The 21661-nt window shown below is 37.0% G+C and overlaps 1 protein-coding gene across 1 annotated transcript; it reads right to left on the bottom strand.

Moving 5' to 3' along the window:
* Positions 1-585: 585 nt before the first annotated feature.
* On the bottom strand, positions 586-19906 carry LOC132565561 (polypeptide N-acetylgalactosaminyltransferase 11-like). The gene is made up of 12 exons (XM_060230209.1): positions 19783-19906; positions 19267-19482; positions 18617-18698; positions 14508-14674; positions 14153-14280; positions 12436-12680; positions 11461-11578; positions 4045-4197; positions 3422-3553; positions 2692-2892; positions 1359-1502; positions 586-741 (listed from the first exon to the last, which is right to left on the bottom strand). The coding sequence occupies exons 1-12, from the start codon at positions 19904-19906 to the stop codon at positions 586-588; spliced, it is 1866 nt and encodes a 621-aa protein (XP_060086192.1).
* Between the last annotated feature and the right edge of the window lie 1755 nt (positions 19907-21661).

Raw genomic sequence — 21661 nt, 5'->3', positions numbered from 1 at the left:
CCTGACCCAACAACCATGAAACTGGTACTTGTCCAAAAAATTTTGATGCTAAATAAGTGTGTGAAATTTGATAAAAATCCTTCAAGGATGGAAGTTGCTAGAGCACTGACAACTTTCACAGACACAGGGACGGAGGAAACTGTAGTCCCCACTCAGTTTCAACGGCAGGGGACTAATGAAATGAAAAGTTAATGGTTTCATGTTCAATACCACATATATTTCACATGTACGACAAAATATATCCATATTTTTCTCTCATTCTTTTCACTAATGTAAAATATAGATATTTTGTCACAGTGGTGAAATACATATACGTATCAAACTGAAAAGCAATAAATATCCTCTACATGTTTAATGGCAATGAGTAGCAGAACATTCACTACATACATAGACTTTTGGGAGGGAGAAATCAGTTTTATCCCTGAGGTCAGAAATTCACAGCAAGACCATGGCAAAGAGCTTTTATCTCAAAACCTCTGGACTAATTCTAACCCATCATCCATACCCACATCATAGCACTCATCAATATCACATAGGAACATTATCTAAAGTTATTACTAATATGCCTGTAATTTATACAAGCAATTATTGTTTTGATTTTGACACTGGTTTCCTGAACTGGAAGCTGAGATTTGGCGTATCATCACAAATGCCTAGGTCGAGAGGTGAACCTTCCTGGTCTGGTGAAGCTCTCAGACATTTCCCAGAGGCAGGATTAAATAGCAGCATCACAGAACCATGCTGAAATATTATCATGAATACAATTATATCTCTACTGTACCAAGAATATACCAAGTTTTAAGTATTTCTCTGCAATATCATACAAAATATTTACAAATAAATATCTCAACTGACACTGGATACCATGGGTGGCTTAAAAGAAACATCTAAATTATTTCAGCTGTAACGAAATATACCTAAGTCATCTGACCATAATTTAGTTTGATTTATCATTGAACATACGATCCAGAATCAATCCCTACAACACCATAGATACCCATGCTATCTCTCAAATTATGATCAAGAATCATCAGGATCGTCACACCTACTGTTTGCCAAGATTATGTGCCATCCATTAATAACAGCAGTGAGACCTTGACTTAATAGTTTTCTTAATTTATGTCATAAAAATCCAAGTTACTTTTATTTGAAAATAAAATGAAATTCGACCTACTAAACATTTTAACGGGGTCATTTTCAAATTGAGTGAAAAAGAATCAATGACAAACAATGTCTTAAGTCTTTGACTATTATTTTCAGTATGGAGCCACAATCCACCATAAACCAATATACTATCCTAAACAGGAATATGTGAATACTTCACATTTGTCAATGCCTACACGATGAGACACACTGACCTTTTTGATTGTCCAAGATTGAGATCCTCCATTACCGTGACACTTCATTAGCCTGGCAAATGACAGACCTTGAAGGGCATTTTGTACATCAAGGCACAATATATCGCTCAACAGTATTTCATCTTCTTGTGTTTTATACCAGGTCTGAAACACAAAGTATAAAAATAACCAAACAATGACATTAACATGTATCCCTAACTTTCTGTCATGTTTGTTACACAGAATAAAAAACAAATCATAGAATGATATTAATTTGTATCAATAACTTTCTGTCAGTTATGTCACACAGAATAAAAACATTCCTACTAACACAGTACAGGTACTTGACATCATGTTCTGTAATTTTATGAGACCTCATAACGCTCTTACTATAACAGTCAAGCCTTGTTACCTGGAACTCAGACGGACCATGGGGAAATTTCAAATTATCCAAGTATTCAACTGAGGTAAGTTGGAATATTTGATGTGGAGTTTGGGCAGGCCCGACAAAATACTTCAAATTATACAGGGCCTTCAAGTTATAAGACTTCATATTTGAATTTTTTGCCTTTTCCTGAGTCCTGACAGGGTGCCAGTACAGGCATGGCTTTCACCTTTACTATTACTGTTGTCTAGGAGACTAGAAATGATTACCTGGTATTTGTACACTTTTCCTGAGTCCTGACAGGGTGCCAGTACAAGCATGGCTTTCACCTTTACTATTACTGTTGTCTAGGAGATTAGGAATGATTACCTGGTATTTGTACACTTTTCCTGAGTCCTGACAGGGTGCCAGTACAGGCATGGCTTTCACTTTTACTATTACTGTTGTCTAGGAGACTAGGAATGATTACCTGGTATTTGTACACTTTTCCTGAGTCCTGACAGGGTGCCAGTACAGGCATGGCTTTCACCTTTACTATTACTGTTGTCTAGGAGACTAGGAATGATTACCTGGTATTTGTACACTTTTCCTGAGTCCTGACAGGGTGCCAGTACAGGCATGGCTTTCACCTTTACTATTACTGTTGTCTAGGAGACTAGGAATGATTACCTGGTATTTGTACACTTTTCCTGAGTCCTGACAGGGTGCCAGTACAGGCATGGCTTTCACCTTTACTATTACTGTTGTCTAGGAGACTAGGAATGATTACCTGGTATTTGTACACTTTTCCTGAGTCCTGACAGGGTGCCAGTACAGGCATGGCTTTCACCTTTACTATTACTGTTGTCTAGGAGACTAGGAATGATTACCTGGTATTTGTACACTTTTCCTGAGTCCTGACAGGGTGCCAGTACAGGCATGGCTTTCACCTTTACTATTACTGTTGTCTAGGAGACTAGGAATGATTACCTGGTATTTGTACCCTTTTCCTGAGTCTTGACAGGGTGCCAGTACAAGCATGGCTTTCTTTGTGAACACATTTGACTCTGATTGGACACACATGCCTGAGTGGAGATGATAAAGCTGACCCCGTAGAGTAGATGCTGTCTTCTCACGACGTTTGAATTTCCCCAGGGAGACAGGGGCATCTTTCTCTGCTGTCGGCAAAACCTTATAAAAATATAACACAAAAAAATGTACAGTACCTATGAGTATTCATAGTCCTCAAGATAAGGAAGCAGATTTTGGATTGAGTAATTATTTCTTATGTGACTGATTTAAAATCATGCCTTGGAAATTTGACTAACGTGTTAAAAGAGTTGTAAAAGTAGTACATAAATTGTAAATAGTCACAAAGTAGTCATATAGGAAAATCGCAGAATTTACAATTATCACAAATTCATTCAGTGTGTAACCTGCATTTTTACCTGTTTGAAAACTGTAAAATCATAAATTTTCATTGGCACTTGACTTCAGGGATAAACCTTGATCACATGTTCCTTAGTACTATAATCTGTGTCACCTTTTACTGATCATATCATGGACATATAAATTTGTGACCAACAAAATCAACAAGACACGAAAATTACTGATTTTCCAGTGTAGTGAAAACACTCAACCCCTTGGAGAATATCTCTACATCAAGTGATATATTCACCTGGTTCTTATAAGGCTTTCAAATATTTCAAAACACACAAACCTGTTCAGGATAAATGTTATCCAGGTACCATTTAAATGATTTACACCCTAGCTGTTTTCGAAGAGCCACTCTGTCAGATATATCACCATACGGCATGTTCCTGGCAGCTGGGTACAGCTTGAAGAAGTGCTCCTGTGATATAAAATTATTGTGTTATGACAAAATGAGAGTTTCCTTCCTTCATACTGCATATGTGTGTCTAGTTGTTCATACATGTCAATAACACTGAGAATGAAAAAAAACAATAAAAACTGTCTATTTTTCTCATGACACGCAATTGAAAATATGAATTGATTGTTTATCTAAGTTTACTGTAGGGTATTCTGTACCACAGAATTATATTTTCAGCACATCTAACATAACACCTATTGTGGTAAGGCATGACAAAAAAATTAATGTGTTTTCTGAAACATGTTTGAAAAATTTCGGGTAGACAGGTAAGCAAAAAAATTTTTTGAACAGATAATTGTCAATGGTATCTGAGAGAGATCTTGACTTTGACAGTGCTTCTTTGAAAATTGCCTTAAAAAGTTCAGGGTTAGCACAAAATATTTGGTAGGTACAGTTACAGGAAACGGAAAGTTTTTGTTTGGCCTAATAGAAAGAATAGAAATAGGAGCTACCTTATATTCATCCATCCACACGTGTGCCAGACGTAGGGAATTCTTCAAAGTTGTATCTTGGCCTTGGGGTGATCCATAGGGACGGCGTTTACGGAAGATATGACCAACTCTAGAACAAGGTACTATTTCTAGTCTGCCTCCACACTGCCAGATCTGTGAAATGATTAACTCCATATATATACCGTACTAACACAATTCTAATCTACCTCCACACTGTCAGGTGTCAGTCATGGTCAACTCAATATATATATACCACACTGTCAGGTGTCAGTCACGGTCAACTCAATATATATATACCACACTGTCAGGTGTCAGTCATGGTGAACTCAATATATATATACCACACTGTCAGGTGTCAGTCACGGTCAACTCAATATATATATACCACACTGTCAGGTGTCAGTCATGGTCAACTCAATATATATATACCACACAGTCAGGTGTCAGTCACGGTCAACTCAATATATATATACCACACTGTCAGGTGTCATTCACGGTCAACTCAATATATATACCACACTGTCAGGTGTCAGTCACGGTCAACTCAATATATATATACCACACTGTCAGGTGTCAGTCACGGTCAACTCAATATATATATACCACACTGTCAGGTGTCAGTCACGGTCAACTCAATATATATATACCACACTGTCAGGTGTCAGTCATGGTCAACTCAATATATATATATACCACACTGTCAGGTGTCAGTCACGTTCAACTCAATATATATATACCACACTGTCAGGTGTCAGTCACGGTCAACTCAATATATATATACCACACTTTCAGGTGTCAGTCACGGTCAACTCAATATATATATACCACACAGTCAGGTGTCAGTCACGGTCAACTCAAAATATATATACCACACTGTCAGGTGTCAGTCACGGTCAACTCAATATATATACCACACTGTCAGGTGTCAGCCACGGTCAACTCAGTATATATATACCACACTGTCAGGTGTCGGTCACGGTCAACTCAATATATATACCACACTGTCAGGTGTCAGTCACGGTCAACTCAATATATATACCACACTGTCAGGTGTCAGTCACGGTCAACTCAATATATATATACCACACTGTCAGGTGTCAGTCACGGTCAACTCAATATATATATACCACACTGTCAGGTGTCAGTCACGGTCAACTCAATATATATATACCACACTGTCAGGTTTCAGTCACGTTCAACTCAATATATATATATACCACACTGTCAGGTGTCAGTCACGGTCAACTCAATATATATATACCACACTGTCAGGTGTCAGTCACGGTCAACTCAATATATATATACCACACTGTCAGGTGTCAGCCACGGTCAACTCAGTATATATATACCACACTGTCAGGTGTCAGTCACCGTCAACTCAATATATATATACCACACTTTCAGGTGTCAGTCACGGTCAACTCAATATATATATACCACACTGTCAGGTGTCAGTCACGGTCAACTCAATATATATATACCACACTGTCAGGTGTCAGTCACGGTCAACTCAATATATATATACCACACTGTCAGGTGTCAGTCACGGTCAACTCAATATATATATACCACACTGTCAGGTGTCAGTCACGGTCAACTCAATATATATATACCACACTGTCAGGTGTCAGTCACGGTCAACTCAATATATATATACCACACTGTCAGGTGTCAGTCACGGTCAACTCAATATATATACCACACTGTCAGGTGTCAGTCATGGTCAACTCAATATATATATACCACACTGTCAGGTTTCAGTCACGTTCAACTCAATATATATATATACCACACTGTCAGGTGTCAGTCACGGTCAACTCAATATATATATACCACACTTTCAGGTGTCAGTCACGGTCAACTCAATATATATATACCACACTGTCAGGTGTCGGTTACGGTCAACTCAATATATATACCACAGTGTCAGGTGTCAGTCACGGTCAACTCAATATATATACCACACTGTCAGGTGTCAGTCACAACTCAATATATATATACCACACTGTCAGGTGTCAGTCACGGTCAACTCAATATATATATACCACACTGTCAGGTGTCAGTCATGGTCAACTCAATATATATATACCACACTGTCAGGTGTCAGTCACGTTCAACTCAATATATATATATACCACACTGTATATATATATACACACTGTCAGTCAGGGTGTCAGTCACGGTCAACTCAATATATATATACCACACTGTCAGGTGTCAGTCACGGTCAACTCAATATATATATACCACACTGTCAGGTGTCAGTCACGGTCAACTCAATATATATATACCACACTGTCAGGTGTCAGTCACGGTCAACTCAATATATATATACCACACTGTCAGGTGTCAGTCACGGTCAACTCAATATATATATACCACACTGTCAGGTGTCAGTGAGTGACGGTCAACTCAATATATATATACCACACTGTCAGGTGTCAGTCACGGTCAACTCAATATATATATACCACACTGTCAGGTGTCAGTCATAATATATATATACCACACTGTCAGGTGTCAGTCACGGTCAACTCAATATATATATATATATACCACACTGTCAGGTGTCAGTCATTGTCAACTCAATATATATATATACCACACTGTCAGGTGTCAGTCACGGTCAACTCAATATATATATACCACACTGTCAGGTGTCAGTCACGGTCAACTCAATATATATATACCACACTGTCAGGTGTCAGTCACGGTCAACTCAATATATATATATATACCACACTGTCAGGTGTCAGTCACGGTCAACTCAATATATATATACCACACTGTCAGGTGTCAGTATCAATATATATATACCACACTGTCAGGTGTCAGTCACGGTCAACTCAATATATATATACCACACTTTCAGGTGTCAGTCACGGTCAACTCAATATATATATACCACACTGTCAGGTGTCAGTCACGGTCAACTCAATATATATATACCACACTGTCAGGTGTCAGTCACGGTCAACTCAATATATATATATACCACACTGTCAGGTGTCAGTCACGGTCAACTCAATATATATATATATATACCACACTGTCAGGTGTCAGTCACGGTCAACTCAATATATATATACCACACTGTCAGGTGTCAGTCACGGTCAACTCAATATATATATACCACACTGTCAGGTGTCAGTCACGGTCAACTCAATATATATATACCACACTGTCAGGTGTCAGTCACGGTCAACTCAATATATATATACCACACTGTCAGGTGTCAGTCACGGTCAACTCAATATATATATACCACACTGTCAGGTGTCAGTCACGGTCAACTCAATATATATATACCACACTGTCAGGTGTCAGTCACGGTCAACTCAATATATATATACCACACTGTCAGGTGTCATTCACGGTCAACTCAATATATATACCACACTGTCAGGTGTCAGTCACGGTCAACTCAATATATATACCACACTGTCAGGTGTCAGTCACGGTCAACTCAATATATATATACCACACTGTCAGGTGTCAGTCACTGTCAACTCAATATATATATACCACACTGTCAGGTGTCAGTCACGGTCAACTCAATATATATATACCACACTGTCAGGTGTCAGTCACGGTCAACTCAATATATATATATATATACCACACTGTCAGGTGTCAGTCACGGTCAACTCAATATATATATACCACACTGTCAGGTGTCAGTCACGGTCAACTCAATATATATATACCACACTGTCAGGTGTCAGTCACGGTCAACTCAATATATATATACCACACTGTCAGGTGTCAGTCACGGTCAACTCAATATATATACCACACTGTCAGGTGTCAGTCACGGTCAACTCAATATATATACCACACTGTCAGGTTTCAGTCACGTTCAACTCAATATATATATACCACACTGTCAGGTGTCAGTCACGGTCAACTCAATATATATACCACACTGTCAGGTGTCCACACTGTCAGGTGTCAGTCACGGTCAACTCAATATATATATATACCACACTGTCAGGTGTCAGTCACGGTCAACTCAATATATATATACCACACTGTCAGGTGTCAGTCAGGGTCAACTCAATATATATATACCACACTGTCAGGTGTCAGTCACGGTCAACTCAATATATATATACCACACTGTCAGGTGTCAGTCACGGTCAACTCAATATATATATACCACACTGTCAGGTGTCAGTCACGGTCAACTCAATATATATATACCACACTGTCAGGTGTCAGTCACGGTCAACTCAATATATATATATATACCACACTGTCAGGTGTCAGTCACCGTCAACTCAATATATATATACCACACTGTCAGGTGTCAGTCACGGTCAACTCAATATATATATACCACACTTTCAGGTGTCAGTCACGGTCAACTCAATATATATACCACACTGTCAGGTGTCAGTCACGGTCAACTCAATATATATATACCACACTGTCAGGTGTCAGTCACGGTCAACTCAATATATATATACCACACTGTCAGGTGTCAGTCACGGTCAACTCAATATATATATACCACACTGTCAGGTGTCAGTCACGGTCAACTCAATATATATATACCACACTGTCAGGTGTCAGTCACGGTCAACTCAATATATATATACCACACTGTCAGGTGTCAGTCACGTCAGGTGTCAGTCAACTCAATATATATATATATATATACCACACTGTCAGGTGTCAGTCACGGTCAACTCAATATATATACCACACTGTCAGGTGTCAGTCATGGTCAACTCAAAATATATATACCACACTGTCAGGTGTCAGTCACTCAATATATATATATACCACACTGTCAGGTGTCAGTCACGGTCAACTCAATATATATATACCACACTGTCAGGTGTCAGTCACGGTCAACTCAATATATATAAACCACACTGTCAGGTGTCAGTCACTGTCAACTCAATATATATATACCACACTGTCAGGTGTCAGTCACGGTCAACTCAATATATATATACCACACTGACAGGTGTCAGTCATGGTCAACTCAACTCAATATATATATACCACACTGTCAGGTGTCAGTCACGGTCAACTCAATATATATATACCACACTGTCAGGTGTCAGTCACGGTCAACTCAATATATATATACCACACTGTCAGGTGTCAGTCAGTCACGGTATATATACCACACTCAATATATATATATATATACCACACTGTCAGGTGTCAGTCACGGTCAACTCTATATATATACCACACTGTCAGGTGTCAGTCACGGTCAACTCAATATATATACCACACTGTCAGGTGTCAGTCACGGTCAACTCAATATATATACCACACTGTCAGGTGTCAGTCACGGTCAACTCAATATATATATACCACACTGTCAGGTGTCAGTCACGGTCAACTCAATATATATATACCACACTGTCAGGTGTCAGTCACGGTCAACTCAATATATATATACCACACTGTCAACACGGTCAATATATATATATACCACACTGTCAGGTGTCAGTCACGGTCAACTCAATATATATATACCACACTGTCAGGTGTCATTCACGGTCAACTCAATATATATAACACACTGTCAGGTGTCAGTCACGGTCAACTCAATATATATATATACCACACTGTCATCATATATATATATATACCACACTGTCAGGTGTCAGTCACGGTCAACTCAATATATATATACCACACTGTCAGGTGTCAGTCACGGTCAACTCAATATATATATACCACACTGTCAGGTGTCAGTCACGGTCAACTCAATATATATATACCACACTGTCAGGTGTCAGTCACGGTCAACTCAATATATATATACCACACTGTCAGGTGTCAGTCACGGTCAACTCAATATATATATACCACACTGTCAGGTGTCAGTCACGGTCAACTCAATATATATATACCACACTGTCAGGTGTCAGTCACGGTCAACTCAATATATATATACCACACTGTCAGGTGTCAGTCACAGTCAACTCAATATATATATACCACACTGTCAGGTGTCAGTCACAGTCAACTCAATATATATATACCACACTGTCAGGTGTCAGTCACGGTCAACTCAATATATATATACCACACTGTCAGGTGTCAGTCACGGTCAACTCAATATATATATACCACACTGTCAGGTGTCAGTCACGGTCAACTCAATATATATATACCACACTGTCAGGTGTCAGTCATGGTCAACTCAATATATATATATACCACACTGTCAGGTGTCAGTCACGGTCAACTCAATATATATATACCACACTGTCAGGTGTCAGTCACGGTCAACTCAATATATATATACCACACTGTCAGGTGTCAGTCACGGTCAACTCAATATATATATACCACACTGTCAGGTGTCAGTCACGGTCAACTCAATATATATATACCACACTGTCAGGTGTCAGTCACGGTCAACTCAATATATATATACCACACTGTCAGGTGTCAGTCACGGTCAACTCAATATATATATACCACACTGTCAGGTGTCAGTCATGGTCAACTCAATATATATATATACCACACTGTCAGGTGTCAGTCACGGTCAACTCAATATATATATACCACACTGTCAGGTGTCAGTCACGGTCAACTCAATATATATATACCACACTTTCAGGTGTCAGTCACGGTCAACTCAATATATATATACCACACTGTCAGGTGTCAGTCATGGTCAACTCAATATATATATACCACACTGTCAGGTGTCAGTCACGTTCAACTCAATATATATATATACCACACTGTCAGGTGTCAGTCACGGTCAACTCAATATATATATACCACACTGTCAGGTGTCAGTCACGGTCAACTCAATATATATATACCACACTGTCAGGTGTCAGTCACGGTCAACTCAATATACATATACCACACTGTCAGGTGTCAGTCACGGTCAACTCAATATATATATACCACACTGTCAGGTGTCAGTCATGGTCAACTCAATATATATATACCACACTGTCAGGTGTCAGTCACGGTCAACTCAATATACATATACCACACTGTCAGGTGTCAGTCACGGTCAACTCAATATACATATACCACACTGTCAGGTGTCAGTCATGGTCAACTCAATGATACTGTACAGCTTTTAATGTGGGTATGGAGGCTCTATAAAGAAGATGCTACTTGGACTTTTACTTCTGAAAACTACATTGATGAAAACCCTTTTCAGCTAATAGTGGAATTCATCAATTGAAAACTACAATGAAGAAAGTATGTTGGAGAAATGTCCTAGAAGTATGGTCTCAAACAACTCAGTATATACAGTGAAAAAATAAGTAAAAATCTGTTGTGGTATAATCATAATATCTCAACAAGAATTGCAATGACAAGCAACACCAAAAATTACCCCAAACTCCAACCTACTCCAAATAAATCAAACTGTTTGAAATAGTAGTCACCAGTTTTGAGAAGTAGTTTTCTTACCCTGAATGATATTTCTAGATTTTCTGCTCCCCAAACATCCATACCAGCATCATACTGACCCATGTCATTGAAGTACTGTCTATCTATAGCAAACAGACCACCAGCCATAGTCGGAGTCCTGTGATAAACAGTATAATAAAATCCATGTATGGTAATTAAAATAAGGATTTTAACATTATTTCTTATTAGAGTTTGCTTAGCTATAAAAGATAAAGATATTTAAGTTACTAGACTTACATAAAACAACGCATTGTGAATGTTTTGAATCCATACAGTACTGGAAAGCAGCACTTGTGTCTCTAATGTTGAGTTTGATACCATTTTATGTATTTATGAGGTTTACAAAGTAATACTTTTAGCTGCACTGATTGTGGTCTTGATCTAACATTCAATCATTCAAAGGCACAACTGTATAGAGTCCAACAGTCTGTAAAGGCACATCTGTATAAAGGCCACTTGTCTGTAAAGGCACATCTGTATAAAGGCCACTTATCTGTAAAGGCACATCTGTATAAAGGCCACTTATCTGTAAAGGCACATCTGTATAAAGGCCACTTATCTGTAAAGGCACATCTGTATAAAGGCCACTTATCTGTAAAGGCACATCTGTATAAAGGCCACTTATCTGTAAAGGCACATCTGTATAAAGGCCACTTGTCTGTAAAGATACTTCTATAAAAAGCCCACCAGTCTGTAAAGGTATCTCTATATAAGGGCCACTTGTTTCTAAGGCACCTCTGTATCATGGCCATCAGTATGTAAAGATACTTGTTTATTAAGACCACTTGTCTGTAAAGGCACATCTATGTAAAGGCCACTTATCTGTAAAGACACCTCTATATAAAGGCCAACAGTCTGTGAAAGTACCTCTATATAGAGATCACCTGTCTGTAAAGTTTTTTAAGGCCACCTGCCTTTAAAGGCACCTCTATGTAAAGGCCATAAATCTATAAAGCTACAGTAAAACCAACTCACTCAACCGGTTTTGACAGGTAGTTTTTTTCTTGTTTGAGTCTGTCTGTAAGCTGATCCCAGCGGTAATGTAGTCCCCAGTTGAAACCTCCCTTGACCAGTGGGGACGAGACATACTCGAATGTATCTGGATTGATAATGTCCATTACTGGAACCACAACGTTAGATTGGCTGGACTTGATCCTTGACAACAAAGGTTCTAACCAATTCACATTTACTTCACAATGACTGTCCAGGAATATCAACACCTGAAAATAGACATGTTTATATTTATTGTTTTATTTATTGTGTAAGTAATATATCCAGCATCCTCCTCTACATCCTACTGTTAGAAATATACAAAACAAATATGACGCTCACTTGTTGATATCTTATTGTAAATTAAATTTTCATTTTTCAATGTTTTTTCTGTATGGTTTGGTATTTTTTGTAAGTTAAATGGACGATTTTCCAGTAGTTATCTTCAAAAGTATTGGAGGCATACCAAAGAAACCAGCACAAATTAATTTGTATAAATGCCCCACCCATCAATCACCTGTACATCTGTATAAATGCCCCACCCATCAATCACCTGTACATTTGTATAAATTCCCCACCCATCAATCACCTGTACATCTGTATAAATTCCCCACCTATCAATCACCTGTACATCTGTATAAATTTCCCACCTATCAATCACCTGTACATCTGTATAAATTCCCCACCCATCAATCATCTGTACATCTGTATAAATTCCCCACCCATCAATCACCTGTACATCTGTATAAATTCCCCACCTATCAATCACCTGTACATCTGTATAAATTCCCCACCCATCAATCACATGTACATTTGTATAAATTCCCCACCCATCAATCACCTGTACATCTGTATAAATTCCCCACCTATCAGTCACCTGTACATTTGTATAAATTCCCCACCCATCAATCACCTGTACATCTGTATAAATTCCCCACCCATCAATCACCTGTACATCTGTATAAATTCCCCACCCATCAATCACCTGTACATTTGTATAAATTCCCCACCCATCAATCACCTGTACATATGTATAAATCCTCCAACCACAACACAACTGTACATTTTTCATAAGTCCTTCACCTACCACTACATTTACAAAAGTCATACCTTTCCTGAAGCTTGGCTGGCACACCCACAACTGCCCTGTACATCTTTAAAAGTCATACCTTTCCTGAAGTTTGGCTGGCACACCCACAACTACCCTGTACATCTTTAAAAGTCATACCTTTCCTGAAGCTTGGCTGGCACACCCACAACTGCCCTGTACATCTTTAAAAGTCATACCTTTCCTGAAGTTTGGCTGGCACACCCACAACTACCCTGTACATCTTTAAAAGTCATACCTTTCCTGAAGCTTGGCTGGCACACCCACAACTGCCCTGTACATCTTTAAAAGTCATACCTTTCCTGAAGTTTGGCTGGCACACCCACAACTACCCTGTACATCTTTAAAAGTCATACCTTTCCTGAAGTTTGGTTGGCACATCCACAACTACCCTGTACATCTTTAAAAGTCATACCTTTCCTGAAGCCTGGTTGGCACATCCACAACTACCTTGTACATCTTTAAAAGTCATACCTTTCCTGAAGCCTGGTTGGCACATCCACAACTACCTTGTACATCTTTAAAAGTCATACCTTTCCTGAAGCCTGGTTGGCACATCCACAACTACCTTGTACATCTTCAATAAAGTCATACCTTTCCTGAAGCCTGTCTTGCTCCAAACATGCGTGCCCTAATAAGTCCAGCCCTTTCTGGAGTCTTGACATATTTCACTTTGGGTAGGTTCTGTTCTACATAGGTTTGGACAGGTTCTCGCCACTGAGCTGAAATTTACAAATTAAAGTCATCTTATCAAAAGATATTTCTGCATTTGTAGAATTAGTTTACAGTTATAATGTCTGTTTATTTTTATGTTATTAGCTAAATGAGGCTGCCATGGTGTTTTGAACCTTATACAAATAGTATTTGTTTATCTGCAGACAAAGAGACATGTTGAATGATTATATGTCCTGTGTTACTAAACTACATATACTCAACAGATTGATCATACCCATTTCACTTGAGTCATCAACAATAATGATTTCCTTGATGTAGTGGGGAGGTGATCTGTCAAGGACACTGACCACCGTCCGAAGTAAGGTCGACCAAGCCTCATTGAAGTAACAAATGACGACAGAGGCCTCAGGTAAGTCAGATGAATACGTCTCATTAGCACACCTGAAAGTAAACATCTGTAATTACACACCTGAAAGTATAAATATGTTATTACACACCTGTAAGTTTACAACTGTATTTACAAACCTTTCATTACAAATTAGTATGAGTATGTTATTACATATCTGTAATTACACATCAGTCAGTGTATACACCTAAACATTTGTAATAACACCCACATCAGTTTATACCTATAATTAGACACACATCGGTTTATACCTATAATTACACACACATCAGTTTATACCTATAATTAGACACACATCAGTTTATACCTATAATTACACACGTCAGTTTATAACTATAATTACACACACATCAGTTTATATCTGTAATTACACACATCAGTTTATATCTATAATTACACACACATCAGTTTATATCTATAATTACACACACATCAGGTTATACCTGTAATTACACACACACATCAGTTTATATCTATAATTACACACACATCAGTTGATATCTATAATTACACATACATCAGTTGATATCTATAATTACACACACATCAGTTTATATCTATAATTACACACACATCAGTTTATATCTATAATTACACACACATCAGTTTATATCTATAATTACACACACGTCAGTTGATATCTATAATTACATACATCAGTTGATATCTATAATTACACACACATCAGTTTATATCTATAATTACACACACATCAGTTGATATCTATAATTACACACATCAGTTGATATCTATAATTACACACACATCAGTTGATATCTATAATTACACATACATCAGTTTATACCTATAATTACACACACATCAGTTTATATCTATAATTACACACACATCAGTTTATACCTATAATTACACACACATCAGTTTATATCTATAATTACACACACATCAGTTTATATCTATAATTACACACACATCAGTTTATATCTATAATTACACACACGTCAGTTTATATCTATAATTACACACACATCAGTTTATATCTATAATTGCACACACATCAGTTTATATCTATAATTACACACACGTCAGTTTATATCTATAATTACACACACATCAGTTTATACCTATAATTACACACACATCAGTTGATATCTATAATTACACACACATCAGTTTATATCTATAATTACATACATCAGTTTATACCTATAATTACACACACACATCAGTTTATATCTATAATTACACACACATCAGTTGATATCTATAATTACACACACATCAGTTTATAGCTATAATTACACACACATCAGTTTATATCTATAATTACACACACATCAGTTTATATCTATAATTGCACACACATCAGTTGATATCTATAATTACACACACATCAGTTTATATCTATAATTACACACACATCAGTTGATATCTATAATTACACACACATCAGTTGATATCTATAATTACACACACATCAGTTGATATCTATAATTACACACACATCAGTTTATACCTTTAATTACACACACATCAGTTTATATCTATAATTACACACACATCAGTTTATACCTATAATTACACACACGTCAGTTTATACCTATAATTACACACACATCAGTTTATACCTATAATTACACACACATCAGTTTACATCTATAATTACACACACATATGTGTATCTGTACAAACCAACATTAATGCTCAATCAAAAACAAGATTTAGATTGATATCACCTTGTCACTTGAAGGCTATATGCATGTTTGCCCACTTTTAAAAATAACATGGGCAGAGGAAATAATTATAGTCTATTTCAGATGAATCTATCTATATTTACCTGTGTTTTACCTGAGGTTACCTGTGCCATCTAGTCTACGTCAGAAGCTTATATTATATGAAGTGACAGGAATTTAATTGAAAGTTGAAAAAAAAATCAGGTTTTATATATTTTTACTTCATGTTAACATAACACTGAAAATAAAGATAAAATAAAGAGATTTATTTATAATTAAATATATGTACTTTATTGGAGATTAAAATTTATTCAAATATTACATTTTCTTTTATACATGACATATCTAAATTGAAAAAAAAAACAGTTAAATAATTCACAATATTAATAATCATAATAACAATAATTTAGTTAAATTATTGCTGAATAATATGAACTAATATGCATTTTTCATCAGGAAGAAACACTTAATTTGTATCAATTTTGATCTATTTTGTCTAATTTACTCAAGTATTCACATTAGTCCTTAATGTTCAGGTTTCTACTTTTAATTATGGATAATCATATTGTTTAATTACCCAAGCCATCGACCTTGTACAAATACTGCTGCTAAATAATTAGTAGTGATGTACCAACTTGTCCACATGCTACTACACACACGGCCCAGCAGCTGTATAGTCATTTCTTGAATCTACAACAGACCACAACTGACTTATACCTCTCAGTACATTCTACAACAACCTTTATCTCTCAGTACATTCTACAACAACCTTTGTTGACTTCAAGACAGCACAACACTTTACAACAAGCTTTAGTGTTAAGAGGGGTGACCATCTGCTCTATCTTTACGCAGTGTATCTGGAGGTAAGACAAGCAAATTGGACATCAACAGCTTTACAGAGACAACAACTACATTAAAAGACTTGGTATGCTACCCTTGATAGCATTGGAGAAAAAGATGGTGTGTGGTTCACAGAGAGACCTGAACCATGAAAACGTGAAACATTACATTCACACGGTCATTCAGGTACATGTAACTGTCATATACCTGGGGCATGTCTGGTGGTATCATCAAGGCACATATACATTTGTCATGTAAGATCACTCAAAAACCAATCCTTATGTACAAGAAGATTATTACATGCCATGTCTTACCTATGTGTCAAACATTTGGTATAAATAGACCTCTCTTGGTCTACTAGATAGTCAGGGATAATGTTAGGCTATACAATTTTTTTCTAAGGCATTTGATGGACTTCAAAATTACCCTAAACGAAACTAAACCTATGTAGGCCCCCAATTCTTCCTTTCAGCTTCTGGACATGTTTCAAACTGCAAGAGTTAGGATAAGGCAATATGAGCCCTGGAGCCATCTTCTAAAATTAGCATAATCAAACATTCACTGCTACAGATGGTTCCACCCTTCTGAAGGAGATGCCAGAACACCAACAATTGTCAGTGACAATGCCCACGTCAACCAACCTACCAATCTGCTAGATGAGAGGAAAGAGGTGGGGGGGGGGGGGGGGGGAACAAAGGACGGGGGGCAGACAGGAGAGAGGATAATCTCCAATGGTGGGACACCTGCTTGCTATGGCTTTTGTCCAGGCTAGTACTATTCTACACCTGAACTTTCCTATGGTAAAGGCATGGCTATTGTATGCTTACCACACTGTTTACATGTTCAGTGTATACAGTTAAATACATGCAAAGTTTAAACTACTTTCAACATATTTCAAGAATGACTGGATGTCAGCCATACTTCCATCATGGCCTAATACCTGTATCAAAAGATTAAAGTACTTTGAACTGGACTCCATCATCATCAACTCTACTTTCAACTACAATTCAGCTTTAACATTAAACAATGGCATTGTTTGAAGCTTGAACTTCAGGTCCTCAAGAGAAGTTATTGTTCAGAAACACAATCATATTTTTGCATAATATCTTTATCACTAAAATTAGATTACATACCAAAATAAGTAAATTTTACTGAAGTTAGATGAACATATAGCCTTCAGAGCAAGAGCATTTACAGTTAACTGTACAAACCTGTAGTAACATATGGTTACAGTAGCTAGACGTGTTTTCTGTACAGTCTAACCTCATTATCTACAATTCGTATAACTCTAAGACTCCATTTCATTTGAAGAATTTTGTGTGTCCCTGTCAAACTTTTCACCAAACATTTCATCTCACTTAAATTGAACACCCAGATAACTCAAACTTTTCAAACAGTTCCATCAACTTCAAAATAACAAAGTTCAATGATATGTTTGTTTACCTTTCATTCCTACTGTCAGGAATGGCACGGTGAAATCCAAGTCTATCACTTATCAATAAGTTGAATGCATGCTGCCTGTGACCTGTGTATGAGAGGGTAAAAAAACAAATTAAATTCAAACATATTTTCGATTTTAATGGTTTAGATATTTCAATACAAAATCTTTTTATAATGATTTGTCATGGATAATGTTCGGGAATATTTAAAATGCCACACATTTCCCAACTTTTATTCTTTACACTCCATAAATCATGTGAATGAAATCATACCACAAAAATTTGTGAAACTTTTAAACGCTTTGATTGACATTGTGCAACAATGACAAAAATTTACAATCTCCTTCAAGGCAGAGCCTACTCTAAAACCAAAAGGTCCAGAGGACCTGCATCACTCACCTGAATATTTTAGCAATAATGGTAAATCTTTAATCATTTGTAGTATAGTACATATCAAATTTGAAATTTATCAATCCAGTACATATACTGGATTCTAAAACCATAGCGATAATACACCACAGTACAACTTTTGAAATCCAAGATGGCCACCTTTGACATTTGAATTTTACCTGAAATTTCCAAAGTATAAATAGAGGCCAACATAACTTAAGAATGGAATTTGGCATGCAGTATGCATATTTTATGCATAATTACCATCATCTCTCAAATGTTGGTCTTCTGGTGTTCGGATCACTCCAAGGTTGTGCAGTTTTTTTATGTCGTAGTGATCCCGCAAGAAAGGGTTGCTGTTATCTTTAATAACATATTCCAAGTAACCATCTTTGTCCTTTTTTTCGATAAAGGCACTTGATTGTGTCAAATTCGTTTTCCTGTAACTCTGATATCTGTTTGCTACTAAATGGTTTTTACCTAGAAAAACAAATTGATTGTATATGTAACGAATCATAATTGATTGTATATACCTAAACATGGTTTATATATTATGCACCTATTGAACTTAAAATTAGATATTTTAATCACACATCTAATACTGGGAACTTGCTGCCAATATAATTTCAGCATTGTGGCAAACATTTGTAAGATTTTTCCATTAATAAAAAATTTCTAAAATTTCTCTCTAGATTTCCTAAATAAAAGATGAAGTTGGAAGCCAACAATGCTCACCATTTCTTACCGTTATTATTGTTCACAAGAGAAGGTACATCTTACCTGACAGGTGGCCGTCATGTACAGAACTAAACGTGACCCAGTTATAAATCTGTACCAGACTCAGACATACAACGCATACAAACGTCAGCGTCACACAACATCGCAGACTACTTCGTCGCTTCATTATTTAATAACGTCCTTAATACTTGACTCCAGATTGGTTTGTCTAATCATCCTGTAGATAATATCTTGGTACAATGTAGTATCACAACACACTGCTGGGTTTCCATCTTCTATAAGGAGAGTCTTACTTGTCACATCAGTTCTGCTGATGATGCGAGATCTTCAAGACTGACAATAAGCTATACGGTAGTTTATTACTGTCAATGCCAGTACATGTTTGTACGCATCTTCTAATACCTGCAACAAAATACAAAAAAGATTTCCATCAATAGAATACAAACTATTTCAGAAACAGCTGATGGTCAGTGTGCATACTTTCATTGTTCTTCTGTTTGTAGTGAAATATGTACGCCAAAAAAAATATTCTCTTTCTTTCCTCAGTTCTTGCTCTAGATTATGTGAAATTTGAAAATTCCTTTTAAAAAACAATGGTAATACCGTAATCGATTCCTGTCAAATACTTGATTGCCTGTCAGCCATTTCATTTTTCTGATCAGTCCATAAACCAACTATCTAGGAACCAAGGAGAACCTACATAGAAAATCTCATGAAATAACGATAACAAACTTTCATTTTCTTTTTTTTTTTTTTTTTGGTGTGTATGAGGAGCAGGTTGGTGTGACTTGTGTATAGTGTTTTATAAGCAGCTGTCACTCAGCTGCCAGAGCATGCTTCTTTGGCTCAGTTGGTAGAGCCAGTCAATTACAACACTAGAGATTGATTCCTGGTTGGGACACTTGACGGGAATGCGTATTTTTCATTTAGGTGCCCAACAAAATCCGACAGGTTGTGGTATTAAGAGTCTCCAGTTGGGATTTAGGAAATCTCAAAAAAGATAGGGGTGTATTAACTGTAAAAGGAGAGGGTCTGTGTGGCTTGTATATAGTTTTAAAAGAGGTCTCTGTCACTTAGCTTACAAAGCATGCTTCTCAGTTGTTAGAGTCGGCAGATTATCATGCCCGAGACCCGGTGTCATATCATATTTGGATCCCCCATCAGAAAAGGATCCGGATAATTTTCTGGCCATCAGAAAATGACCCCCCCCTATAGTATTTTGATCCCCCTTAAGAGAAGTTATATCAACAATGCATATATGCATATATTTAGGGTGATAGTGAAAATATGATGATAGGTGTTATGTTAGCTGTGAAGTTGTTAATTACACCTGGCCAACCAGTCAATTACATAAGAGGATTAAGGGTAGAGGGGTCAAACCTGAGTGAGCACCCATGTGCACAGGGCAGGTATACTGAGTGATCAATTAAAGTTACCTGTGGATAAATTCCATTACAGATTGAGGTCATCATTTTACATAAAAGCTTATTATTCTCCTGTACAGGGTAATCTGGAGCTTGACCTCTTCAGCCTTGGCTCCACAGGTGTTATGTAATCACACCTGTACAGGTAACCCAGGTATCAGTGACCAAGTCCCAGACACAGTTACCTATCATATCTCATTTTATTTATAAAGCTATCAAGTTCAAAATAAAATTCACAAGGGGGATCAAAATACTATAGGGGGGGATTCTTTTCTTATGGGGGAAAAGTGATCCCCAGACCCTTTTTTGATGAAGGAAAAGTGATCCAGATCATTTTCTGATGGGGGATACAAATATGATATGACACCGGGTATGATTCCCAGTTGTGGCACTTGATGGGAATGCTGGTTTTCCATGTTCTTTCACAAGTGTAAAGTTATGACTATTTGACTGAGGAATATGGGACAGGATACAAGATCCATAATTATGTAAAACAA

The sequence above is a fragment of the Ylistrum balloti genome, unplaced genomic scaffold (genome assembly GCF_031769215.1).
Source record: "Ylistrum balloti isolate Yb309-2 unplaced genomic scaffold, AGI_CSIRO_Ybal_v1 Utg369724, whole genome shotgun sequence".
In the NCBI taxonomy this organism is placed as follows: Eukaryota; Metazoa; Mollusca; class Bivalvia; order Pectinida; family Pectinidae; genus Ylistrum; species Ylistrum balloti.
This window is presented reverse-complemented; position numbering and strand designations above follow the sequence as displayed.